This window comes from Lolium perenne, chromosome 1, assembly GCF_019359855.2.
Source record: "Lolium perenne isolate Kyuss_39 chromosome 1, Kyuss_2.0, whole genome shotgun sequence".
NCBI lineage: Eukaryota > Viridiplantae > Streptophyta > Magnoliopsida > Poales > Poaceae > Lolium > Lolium perenne.
The window spans coordinates 135,957,012-135,966,396 of NC_067244.2; the positions used below are offsets into that span (position 1 = coordinate 135,957,012).

Consider the following 9,385-nt stretch of genomic DNA (forward strand, 5'->3'; position numbering starts at 1 on the left):
AAGCAATACATATAGAGCTCAAATCTAAGATCATGCCACTCGGGCCCTAGTGACAAGCATTAAGCATAACAAGATTGCAGCAACAATAACTTCACAAACTTTATAGATAGACTAATCATAATGTATCATCCATCGGATCCCAACAAACACAACACCGATTACATCAGATGAATCTCAATCATGTAAGGCAGCTCATGAGACCATTGTATTGAAGTACATGGGAGAGAGTATACCGACATAGCTACTGCTAGAACCCGTAGTCCATGGGGGAACTACTCACGGAGCATGGCGGAGGCGGTGGCGTTGATGGAGATGGCTTCCGGGGGCACTTCCCCGTTCCGGCAAGGTGCCGGAACAGAGTTCTGTCCCCCGAATTGGAGTTTCGCGACGGTGGCGGCGCCCCTGGAGTCTTTCTGGAGTTTCGTCAATTGGTGCGGTGTTTTTAGGTCGAAAGGGATTTTATAGGCGAAGAGGCGGCGCAGGGGGGCACCTAGGGGCGCCTCACCCTAGGCCGGCGCGGCCAGGGTCTGGCCCGCGCCGCCTTGTGGTGTGGTGGCCCCCTGGCCCCTCTCCGACTCTTCTTCGGTGTTCTGGATGCTTCCGGGAAAAATAGGAGGTTTGGCGTTGATTTCGTCCAATTCCGAGAATATTGCCCGAACAGCCTTTCTGGAACCAAAAACAGCAGAAAACAGGAACTGGCACTGTGGCATCTTGTTAATAGGTTAGTTCCGGAAAACGCATAAAAACATTATAAAGTGCAAGCAAAACATGTAAGTATTGTCATAAAACAAGCATGGAACGACAGAAATTATGGATACGTCGGGGACGTATCACATCACCTCCCACATTTGGTCGTGATACCAACTTAGAGAAGGGTACCGAATAATTGCAAATTGAGCTTGAAGCACACCAAATGTCCTCCAGCAGTAGGGCAATCATCTCGTCGTCGCTATCCATGTCTGAAGCAAAATCAATGGTTAAAAATGCGTCGCAACAGACGACGCAACGAACAACGCCCAATCGCGCGTACCTGGCAAGTCGTCGAGCACCTTCTATGCGTGGAGGTGGGGCGGATTTGACGCCGCGTTCTGGGATGCGCAGGCGAAGCAGCGGCGGTGGGACGACCGGCGAGAGTGCCAGCCGCGACGATAGTGCCGACTCTCAGCAGAGATCAGTCGTCGATGCGGCCGGCAAATCCAGCAGCGGGAGGGGTGGGAGGCGCGGGAGGGAAGGAGCGAGGAGAAAAAAGGCGCGAACCAACGGTTTATGGAAATAGTCGCCGACATGTGAGAGTCCGCCTCGCTTTTCCTTGTGTCCGGCATGTCCGGAGCGTCCTCTGTGGGATGGAGACGGCCTCGGAGCGCCGGACACCGTATCGGGACGCGCCGGATAAAAAGCGGCTTTGGGAGACGCGATTGAGAACGTTTTTTTTATCCAGCTCGCCCCAAATCCTTTGGGGACGGTTTGGGAGACGCGACCTAAGATGCTCCTATTACCTGCAACCCTAGACCGAGCCGCACCGCTACTTCCCCGTTCGGCCGTTCTCCTCCTGCCACCAACCACCGCCGCGGGCTGCACCGGCGAAGCTTGTCCCTGTCTTCCCCGTGACACTACTACCCCCTTCCCGTCCGCAGCCGTCCTCCTCCTCGCGCCGCACTCCCCCTCTCCCCGGCCGTACCTGCAGCCCGTGCTCGCCGCCGCACTCCCCCTCCTCCCGGCCTCCACCGCACCTCGACCGAGCAGTTCACGCCGCCCCCTCCAACTAGCAAACATTAACGGCAAAATCCAACCCTATATCCTCCGCCGCCTCCGCCTCCGCCTCCGCCTCCGCCTCCACCTCCACCGGACAGACCGCCTGTCCGCCATGCCGGATCACAGTGCCATTTCCCGATGCTCGGACAATCACCCGTGGGTACTCATCGACAGTATAGCACGCACTGGCTACTGCAGTAATGATACTACTGCCCAAACCTCGTCAAGCCGTCTCTTCCCCATCAGGGTGTCCTTCGTGCTCGCGGATCCACCTGACGTTTCTGTGTGCTTCGTGCACTGCCCTGGCCCCAAAAAGTGGCACTTTGATGGTGATCCTCTCATCCTCACTGCTTCTCAAGCCTTTGTGCTTCTTGTCGTATCTTTCACCGGCAACGACGACGACTTTGATGACTACTTCGTCTACAGAGCAGGGCCAGGTAAACCGCGTCTCCATCGCATTTGTATGCCGTCTCCTCGGGATTACGATGATAAGACAATCGGCATATTGCCTCTTTCTGACGGCGCGAGCAACCACTACGCTGTTGTGGTTCCCGTTAGACGGTACAACCGTGCATCACACAGCGTGGACTATAGTCTTAGAGTGTTCCGGTCTGATAGGGAAGGGTGGACCACTAAGGAAACTCAAATGGCTAGGGACACAGAGACAGACCGTCGCAATGTGCGTAATCTTGTGGGCACCAGGGTAATTTCAGTTGGAGAAGGGGTACTTGGCTGGGTTGATCTTTGGTGGGGTATTCTTGTTTGCAATGTGCTAGATGAGAAGCCGATTATGCGTCTCGTGCGATGGCCGGTGGCTGAACCTTGCGATGATGTGAAGCATATTTCTCCAAGGCCATTCCGGGACGTTGCTGTGATAAATGGCATAATAAAATTTGTTAAGCTCAAGTTTCACCAGCCTACCTTCAATCAAGGAGTCATGATCAATCAAGGATGGACAGTCAATGTTTGGAAAAGAATAGTTTCTTCGGCTGATTGGCACAAGAGCTCCAAAGTTCACAGTCATGATATATCTATCATTGACTCGGTTTTAATGAGTCAGATTCCATTTTTAGTACCTGAAATATTGGATGTGGAAGCAAAGAGACTGGCTTGGGATCAAGTATCATGCACCAGCCCAACTTTGAGTTTAAATAGTGATGATGATGTTGTTTACATCATGGTCAAGGCAAAGTTGGAACATCCAATAGCTTTTGTGTTTGCCGTTAATGCCGGAGAGAAAACATTGGAAGCCGTGGAGGACTGCCGTGCTGAAAAGATGACATACTTGGAACCAACTTATGTAGCCTCTGCCTTTTCCAGCTACCTCACGAATGCAGGTATATTATGTATGATGTGCCCCCTTGTGCTATTTCTTGGTTTGTAGTTCAGCTAGGGTTATTCTTAGCTGTTTTAGACTCAGATTGGTTAGTGTGTTAATATAGTTTCTGTTTGTAAAACATTGTTTTCTCGTTTGTAGCTGGTTCATAGTACTATTGACCATATGTGTGATGTTCTGGAGAAATTGGTCACTTTTCTTATGTTTCTTATGCAATTTTTGTTGAGCATATTATGCATAGTACTTTATACTTCAGTTATTGGTCTGGTTATGTAAATCTGAATTGTACTATGAGTTGATTCATGATTTCACTGGGACAGTTATGGCTTTAGATGTCATTTTCTTTCTGTCGTATTGTTTAGACAAGATTGGACATTATGGTCATCTTGTTTTGGTACCGTTTCTTACAATGTATGTAATTCTATGTTACCAGGTCCAACTCCCGCTAAGGTTCTGGATCATCCATACAGTGTTGCTGGCTCAAATGTTGAAAATGATGTTACTGTTGAACCACTTCTGCATGTGCCCAACGAGGAACCTATAAGAATCCCTGTCACTGCTTCTTATTCTATCTCTCCAGCTGAGACGGATGTTACCAAGAAGTCTTACGCATCAATTGTGAGTTATTTGCTTTTTTTAAGTGAAGAGATTGTACTATTTTGTGAATTAATAGTTTCGTGCTCACTAATTGGTAGTTACTTAACTTCTACAGGTGAGCCAGGGTCCATCAAATGCAGCTGTGAAACCAAAACCTTTAACAAAACCAGTGAGGATCGCTGTTGAAGGTGCATGTAAATCTTTTGTCATATCTTTGCAGGCTAGAAAACCAAGAGTACCACCCCTTTCCATAGACACGTCACCAGCCCATCCCAGGGCACCACACTCCAACACACCATCTGCAATGTGACATTATTTTAATTTTTAGTCCAGTTTGTTGGTCCGCTTATATAAATATGAAGTTCGTTACATGGTTGATACATATGTAGTTGGGCAATTATAGTTTAGATGCTATTTCCTTTTTGTTGTATGGTTTAGACGAGATTGAACATTGCGGCCATCTTCTTATGTTATTTCGCTGAGCTCAGTGAAATAACGACTAAATGTACTGTAAAGCAAATTGTCAACTGTTGGTCTCACATTTTTTCCTTCTAAAATCCTTCTGTTGACCTTGTGAAATCCTTTTTCCTCTATAACTTTCTTATGGACCCATTGTTACATAAATAAAATTGTTAATGAAGGAAGTGATCAGAATGATGTATCTGTGGCTGAATCAGGTTGAATGTCTTTTGCATTTCTTACAAAAATTTGTAATTTTATGTTACCCAGGTCTAACTCCCAAACTGGAGCACCCATTCATTGTTGCTGTCTCAAATGATGAAAATAATGTTACTGCTCAACCACCTCTGGCAGCGCTCAACGAGCAACCCAAAATGACCCCTGTTGATGCTTCTTACTTTCCCACTCCAGCTCAGAAGGATGTTACCAAGAATACTTACGCATCAATTGTGAGTTCCTTACTTTTTTATCTGCATCTCAGAGGTTTTGGAAGGGAAGAGATTGTAGGGTGTCGGAACAAGTTCTAACTTCCAGGAAAGTTTCTATGCCATGTAAAAAAAGGAAAGTGTCCATGCTTGGCTAAGATATTGCCCATTAGCGACTTACTTTTGATTCTAACCCTAGTGCATTGCCTCTTGTTGGGAGTGTGAATCCCTAAATGTTATTTCATATTTTGTTAGACTATCACCTTAAGGCAAACAATCAATTGGTCAATAGTACCTTTTCTTCGACTTAGTTATATGAATAGGCGGGTTTTCCTCCAAAAAAAAAAACATTTGTTGCCTCTTTCATTTTGTAGCAGTCTGTCTATGGGATGTTCCTAATGTAATTCCATGATAATTGGCTGATAGATTTTGTGAACTTTCAGTTCCGTTCTTATTAATTGGTAATTACTTATCTTCTACAGGTGAATCAGGGTTCACTAACTGCAGTTGTTACACAAAAACTTGTGACAAAACCAGTGAGAATTGTTGTTGAAGGTGCAGGTGAATCTTTTTTCATGTCTTTGCATGCTACAAAAACGGCAGCAGCACCTGTTTCCATAGACACATCCCCAGCCCATCCCAGACCATCACACTCCACCAGCCCATCTGCAATGCAAGACAGTACGTTAATTTGTAGTTCATTTTGTTGATCCGCTTACGTAAATCTAAAGTTCGTTACATGGTTGATACATGATTTGACTGGGAGTGCTATGTAGGTGGGCAATTATGGTTTGGATGATATTCCTTTTTGGTCTATGGTTTAGACTAGATCAAATGTTGCGGTCATCTTATTTTTTTTATTGTTCAGAGAGGCTGACGGTGAATATTCTAGAACCTAGATTTGGACGAGCTTATTGTGACCCATTAAAATTACTTTAAAGCAACTATCGATTGTTGAAGTCACATTTTGCATTTTAAAATCCTTTTCTTGACCTTGTGAAATCTTTTTTTCTCTATAACTTCCTTATTGACCCATTATGATAAGTAAAGTTGTTAATAAAGAAAGTTATCAGAATGATGCATCTGTTTCGGAAGGTTTAATGCCTTTTGCATTTCTTACAGAAAAGTCATTCTATGTTACCAGGTCCACCTCCTGAACCAGAGCGCCCAAACGTTGTTGATGGCTTGGATGTTGAGAATAATGTTACCGTTGAACCACATCTACCAGTGCCCAACGAGCAATGCAAAAGGACCCCTGTTGCTGCTAACACACAGCGTTAGCTGTAGTATGTCACATTCAGACTACTGCTTATCGGAGATTCTGGGATTGTATGTCTTTTCTGATCAAATAAGAACCTGAGCAAGGTACATTTCATTTCGAAATCTTAAAAAAAAAAACTGCACCCAGGGACTCGAACAATTAGAAGAACAAACACTTCCTGCCGAAACGACTGCGCAGACATGTTTGAGGTTACAGGCAGAGTTTATTGGCCAGTTGAATGGACAGTCTTGTCAGCACATTCCAGCACCTAAGACATGATGCCCTCAGGTTCAGTCCAGCAAATGTAAATAATTTCATGACAAGTAATACCATTCATCCTGCAAAAGAGTTGAGATAACCCAAACAGGCGAAGTTGAACAAGTGGCAAATAGCACATTCAAACACACCTGAATTGTTTTAACCAGTTTTTGCCTGTAGGATGCAACAATGACATGAGAACAAAGGTCAAATTGCAAAATTGTGATTCTGAGCCTGTGTTGATCGCAGACCATAACCGGTCCTGTGTTATGATAATGAATACAGCAGTATGATTGAACCTGTGCTAACTTGCAGACCATTTTGATAATGATGAAAGCTTCAAAGTTCAAACTATGATTCGACGGTTACAGATTTCAGTGAATTGAAGTTAGAAACCAAAACTCGGATGATAAACCAAACAGTGACTGAATATTCAGGACTCAAAATAAGAAACCAAGCATCGCAGAACACGTGATTCAGAGATATTTCTACTCATTGGTTTCATTCTAACGCAGCACCGAACCAAATTTCCAGCAAGACCAGATCCATTCATTCATTAATATCCATATCTACCAGATTCCAACACAGATATGAGCAGCGAAAACACACACAGCACACAGCGTTAGCTGTAGTATGTCACTTCCTCACCAGGGTACCTAAGGGGATTGGGAGGTTTTTAATGAGGCGGCTTGCTGGCTAGGTTATATATATTTTACATTCAAAAAAAAAAAAAAACTGTAGTATGTCACATTCAGATTACTGCTTGTCGGAATAATTCCGGGATTGTATGTCTTGTGTAACAATAAAAAAAATCCTGAGCAAGGTACATTTCATTTGGAAATATAAAATAACTGGACACAGGGACTCGGACAATGAGAGGAAGTACAGTTTGTGCCAAAACTACTGAACTGTCTTCACAAGCATATATGAACTTCCAAGCATAGTATATTGACCAGTTGAATCGACAGTCTTGTCAGCACGTTCCAGCGCCTACGACATGATGCCTTCAGGTTCAGTCCCGCAAATGTAAATTATTTCGTGAGATGTAATACAGTATCATTCATCCTGCAGAAGAGTTGAGATAACCCAAGCAGACGAAGTTGAACAATGACAGAGAACAGGTCAGATTGCAAAGTTGTGATACTGAGCCTGTGTTGACCACAGACCATAAGCGGTCCTCTGATATGCTAATGAGTACAGCAATATGACTGAACCAGTGCTAACTGCAAACCATTTTGACAATGATGCAAAGCTTCAAACTCATGATCCCACAGTTACAGATTTCAGCGAATTGAAGTTAGAAACCAACACTCAGATGACAAGCCAAACAGTGACTGAAGCTTCAGGACTCAGAATACGAAACCAAGCATCGCAGAACACGTTATTCAGAGACATTTCTACTCACTGGATTCGTTCTAAACGCGGCACCGAACCAAATTTCCAGCAACACCAGATCCATTCATTCATCCATTCATCCATATCCATATGCAACAGATTCCACCACAGATCACAGGCTACCGAACCCAAACAACGAAAACCTAACAGACCTAAGCATCAGACACCCAAGAGGACAACTGAACACCCAGCGAATCTTGGCGCTCAGCCTCCGAAGCCGTAGAGGGTGCGTCCCTGGCGCTTGAGCGCGTAGACGACGTCCATGGCGGTGACGGTTTTGCGGCGCGCGTGCTCGGTGTAGGTGACGGCGTCGCGGATGACGTTCTCGAGGAAGATCTTGAGCACGCCGCGGGTCTCCTCGTAGATGAGGCCGGAGATGCGCTTGACGCCGCCACGGCGAGCGAGGCGGCGGATGGCCGGCTTGGTGATGCCCTGGATGTTGTCGCGCAGGACCTTCCGGTGGCGCTTGGCGCCGCCCTTGCCCAGCCCCTTCCCTCCCTTGCCGCGGCCCGACATTGCTGACGATGGGAGGAGCTCGAAGAGGATGAGGTGGAAGATTTGGGGAAATTTGGACTGGTGACTGGTGTGGTAGAAGAGCGGGGTACGCGGGTTATTTATGCCGACAGGAGGGCGCGGTGGTGGAGATTGGGGTGCGGCTTCGTGCGTTCGATTTGAGTTGGACGGGTAGGATTCGCAGCCGTGGCCAAGAAGGAAGGGCGATCCGTGGAGTTAGAAATGCAATGATGTGATTGGTTCACTGGGGAAGAGGTCGGATCGGTGGCGTGGCATATAAATAAGTTTGAGTAAAGCACTATGAAAACAGATTCTATACTGAAAAAATGGCAATTTTCTTGGTTGCATACAGGGCGAGTCGAACAATTAGTACTACATGGACACGGTATCAAGAATATTAGAGTAGTATCACACACATGATACTAGTTTATGATACCATTCTTATAGTGCATAGTATCATAAGAAACAGCATCTTAACATTTTGTAGAATTGCAATACAAATTTATGTACATGATGTGGACTAGCCTGATGGGCGAACCGGACCGCCGCCGCTCCAAGGGCAAGCGGACCAGCCCTGCCATCACAACGAAGGCGAAGGAGAAGGGGAATAAACTCAAAAAATAATGAGAAGGGGACGAGAAGGTAGCCTCACCACTACTAAAAAGCATCTCTAGCAGAGCCCGTAAAAACGCGAACTGAAAAAGTGGAGTTCAGTTCACCGAACTCGTGTATTCGGGTCGTAAAATGGTTGGCGCTGAATAGAGCCCATAAACCAAAACTGTAAATTGTTTTACAGTTTTGGTTTACGGGCTCTGTTCTGCGCCAGCGGCTTCCGAACCCGTAAAAACAGGGTTTATGAAAAAACTTTGCATATGATCGAACAAACGACACAATCAAATGCAAACAATTCATGCATAGTTTATAGTGCAGACATCAAATGACGCAATCAAAGCAAACAGTTCATAGTTCACCATCTCCTCTCACCGCCGGCATCAAACCGAGGTTGGCCCGCCGTGACCATCATCGCCAGCACCTCCTGGAGTCACATCGCCACCACCAGTTGCCTCTTGACGAGCTAGTCTTCGTCTTGCCGTGATCTCCGTCGAGGCCTCCTTCCACCATTCCAGTTGTTGCTCATTCATGTCCTTGGTGTTCATTGATACGTCTCAAACGTATCTATAATTTCTTATGTTCCATGCTACTTTTATGACGATACTCACATGTTTTATACACATTATATGTCGTTATTATGCATTTTCCGGCACTAACCTATTGACGAGATGCCGAAGAGCCGATTCTTTGTTTTCTGCTGTTTTTGGTTTCAGAAATCCTAGTAAGGAAATATTCTCGGAATTGGACGAAATCAACGCCCAGGGTCCTATTTTCACA

The 9,385-nt window shown here is 45.6% G+C and overlaps 2 protein-coding genes across 2 annotated transcripts; one reads left to right on the forward strand and one right to left on the reverse strand.

Annotated features, from left to right (window-relative positions):
- The first annotated feature begins 1,483 nt into the window (after positions 1-1,483).
- On the forward strand, positions 1,484-6,017 carry LOC127333878 (uncharacterized). The gene is made up of 6 exons (XM_051360321.2): positions 1,484-3,089; positions 3,522-3,706; positions 3,801-3,873; positions 4,415-4,593; positions 5,052-5,130; positions 5,714-6,017. Exons 1-6 carry the CDS (start codon positions 1,484-1,486, stop codon positions 5,848-5,850), a joined length of 2,259 nt encoding a protein of 752 aa, XP_051216281.1. The 3' UTR covers positions 5,851-6,017.
- Positions 6,018-7,525: 1,508 nt separating this feature from the next.
- LOC127305650 (histone H4) lies at positions 7,526-8,067 on the reverse strand. The gene has a single exon (XM_051336161.2). It carries the CDS (start codon positions 7,997-7,999, stop codon positions 7,688-7,690), a length of 312 nt encoding a protein of 103 aa, XP_051192121.1. The 5' UTR covers positions 8,000-8,067; the 3' UTR covers positions 7,526-7,687.
- Between the last annotated feature and the right edge of the window lie 1,318 nt (positions 8,068-9,385).